The 3,313-nt window shown below is 38.8% G+C and overlaps 1 protein-coding gene across 1 annotated transcript; it reads left to right on the forward strand.

The window, feature by feature from the left end:
• Positions 1–276: 276 nt before the first annotated feature.
• Positions 277–1,166, forward strand: LOC148690497 (uncharacterized). The gene is made up of 2 exons (XM_088684930.1): positions 277–533; positions 668–1,166. Exons 1-2 carry the CDS (start codon positions 277–279, stop codon positions 1,164–1,166), a joined length of 756 nt encoding a protein of 251 aa, XP_088541056.1.
• The last annotated feature ends 2,147 nt before the right edge of the window (positions 1,167–3,313 follow it).

Here is a 3,313-nt window from a genome sequence, read left to right on the forward strand (position 1 = left end):
ATGACGAAGTAAGAAGCCAAAGAGCCTCACATTCTCGTCGAGTCATCCAAGTTGTGGCCGAGATCTCTAGGCCTAGGCGTTCCGCAAAACATTGATAGAAATAGGCAAGGATGAGGTAAGGATCTTTTGGATGATTATTTTGACCGTAATAGTGCATTCCATGATATGTACTTTAGATGTCGTTTTAGAATGCAACGACATTTGTTCAACAAACTCATAATTGTTATTTGCAACCATGATTCTTACTTTGTGTAAAAGAAGGATGCTTTTGGTGTCATGGGTCTCATTCCTAAGCAAAAAATTATTGCTGCCTTGCAGATGCTTACATACGAAACATCTGCAGACCAAATGGATGAGATAGCGAGGATGGGGAAAACAACCATTCAGGAGTCCCTGATGAGGTTTTGCTCCGCAATCGAATCTATTCACACCAAAGAGTACCTCCGGAGACCCACAACAATGGACTTGCAAAGGCTTCTAAAGAAGGGTGTGATGCGAGGTTTTTCTAGCATGATTGGAAGCATCTATTGTATGTACTGGACCTGGAAAAACTGTCCAATTGCATGGCAAGGAGCTTATGGGGATAGAAAAAAAGCCAAAAGTATCATTTTGAAGGTGGTGTCATCATTTAATACATGGATTTGACATGTTTTTTTCGGTGTTCCAGGAGCTCAAATGACCTTAATGTCCTTACTCAATTCCTAGTGTTCAACGGTGTCCTGCAAGGAAGAGCTCCTCAAGTCACATATACAATCAATGGAATAGTACACTCAGGGGCATACTACCTAGTAGACGACATCTACCCAATATGGACATCATTTGTCAAAACAGTGTCACGTCAACAAAGTGAAAAGGAAAAACACTTCGCTAGATGTCAAGAAGGGTGCAGGAAGGATGTGGAGTGTTGTTTTGATATCCTCTTAGCTCGTTGGGTGATTGTCAGGGATGCTACCAGATTGTTTGATTTAGAGTCGCTTCGATCCATCATGATGACGTGCATCATTCTTCATAGCATGATTATGGAAGATGAGTCTAATTATGATGCCAATGATGAATTTGAGCTAGACACGATGAATAATTCCAAAACACAGATATATTGTGCTCATGACGCCGCTGAAGAACACCATGCAACATATCCTCTTTCTTCGAATTCCAAAAATATTTAGAATTCAGAGACATCGCATCTACATGCATGTTCATAATGTCACGATCTTGTTAAGCCCTTCTTTCTTCTTTAAGCATCTCCATTTTCTTGCCTAAGTAGCTCTCTTTCTCTCTTATTAGCTTAAATCAATCTCTCAGCAGCTGTAGCTTTTGCCTCATCTCTAGCCTTATGAGCCTCAAATTTACCCATTTTCCGCGCCAAAGTCAATTAACCTTGGTGAGCAAGTTCTTCCATATATTTTGCATAATCATTCTTGGAAGAACTCCCTCTTCTCTTTGAAGCCTTCTTACCTTGCGGCTTGAGTGGATAACGGGTCGACCCCGACACTTGTTCAGGGGTCGCTTCCGGTACTCTTTATGTATTACTTTCATGAACATGCGAGTCATGATCTGGCTGGGTGTTGTTCATGACAACTCCTGGACCGACAGGCACAACTCTGAATTTGGGAGAATCTTTGACAATATTCCAACATTCCCACCGGATGAATGATTTATTTTTATTTTTGGCATTGTACCAAGCTTGTACTTGAAGTGTCTACAAAATGTGGAGAAGAAAAAATTATAATCAAAGTAGCTAATGTAAATTTGGGTATAGTACAAACAAACAAATAATATATTGTTACCTGATCCACGTAATTTTCCCCACTTCGAATATTGGTACTAGATTGTGCCAAGGCGTTTCTCCAATGAGTAAACGATTAGCTGAGTATTCCCTTGACTTGAGAGCGATTGTTTCGTTCTTTTGCCACCAATTTTCTCAAGAAAAAGGGAATGAATATTGCTCCACATTTCTCGCAACTGCATATCATTACTCATAATCGGATAATGAGTAACTTCAACCCAGCTAGAACACAATGCAACATCTTCAATAAGCGTCCAATTAGTACATGCATCATTGGCCATTTTTTTGGAAATAGAAGTTTATAGAAACTTTGAGAGAAAGATTGGAAAGTGGTTGAAAATATTTGAGAAAATATGAAAGTGTGGTGTAAGGTGGAAGATAATGATAAGGGATTTATAGAAAATTAAAAAAAATTCGGATTTTTCTAATTAATTTTAATATTTTTTAAATTTTTTATTAACTTAATTAATTTGTACCATTGGATTACACAAAATTTGAAATCCAACCCTACAGATTGTGACACGTGGCATAACGGTAACATATTAGAATTTTTTTTCTTTTTTTTTAATTTTTTAAAGCTGAAAAACTTGGACCGTTGATCTGTATTCGAAGGGCTCAGATCGTGTCACGTCATCTAGTCGTTGGGGGAGTTTTGAAAATTTTTTTGATCGTTGGAAATCGAACGGTCCAGAAAAAAGAGTCGTTGAAATCCAACGGCCAAGAGGGTGCTACGTTGCACCCAGCAACGGTTACAGATAGCCTGTCTAGCGCGGGCCCCATTGCCGCAAATCCTATCAATTATACACCCCCACCTGCGCTTGTGTTGCACGCACCTAACACAAAATTTTTAATAGCATGGCTAACGTCAGCTTGCATCATCCCCCACTTAGACGCTAGGGCCTTGGATTTGTACCTGAGTTGTCCTTTGGGCTCCCCTCAGCCCAATAGCCCGAATGGGCTGGAGCTACTTAGGCTGGCGATTTTAATTGGTGGAGCAGCCGGTACTCTTGGCGTTTAACCACGCTGGTCTTGCTCCAAGAACTTCCCATTACCCAGTCCTCTAGTTTGTTCATCCATCCATTCATCATGTCGGTGACTACTCACGTTAGTGTAGTTTGCGCTTCGATCGACATGAAACAATAATATAGTTTACACGAAAAGAAAAACAAAATGGCAGCTTTCTTTTTTAATACAATTAATTATTTTATTTCATCAGAAAGTCAGGCTTCGATCAACATGAAACAATAATGTAGTTTACACCATAAGCAAAACAAAATGGCAGCTTTCATACTTTAATACAATTAATTATTTATTTCATCAGACAATGAGAAAAACAAATTAGTGTAGAGTTGCCGAGCTCCGTATTGTCATTTTCCAGTAACTCCAACCTCCAGAGAATGTTGCGCTGATTTCTAAGTTATTCCATTAATAAACTGTACGTTAATTTGATTGAATCATGCATTCATTCATTTTCTATATATTAATTGGAAACGGTCTGATCATCAGTTCCAAAAATAAAATAGAAGT

The sequence above is a fragment of the Pyrus communis genome, chromosome 15 (assembly GCF_041283825.1).
Source record: "Pyrus communis isolate YQ-2024b chromosome 15, ASM4128382v1, whole genome shotgun sequence".
Lineage (NCBI taxonomy): Eukaryota > Viridiplantae > Streptophyta > Magnoliopsida > Rosales > Rosaceae > Pyrus > Pyrus communis.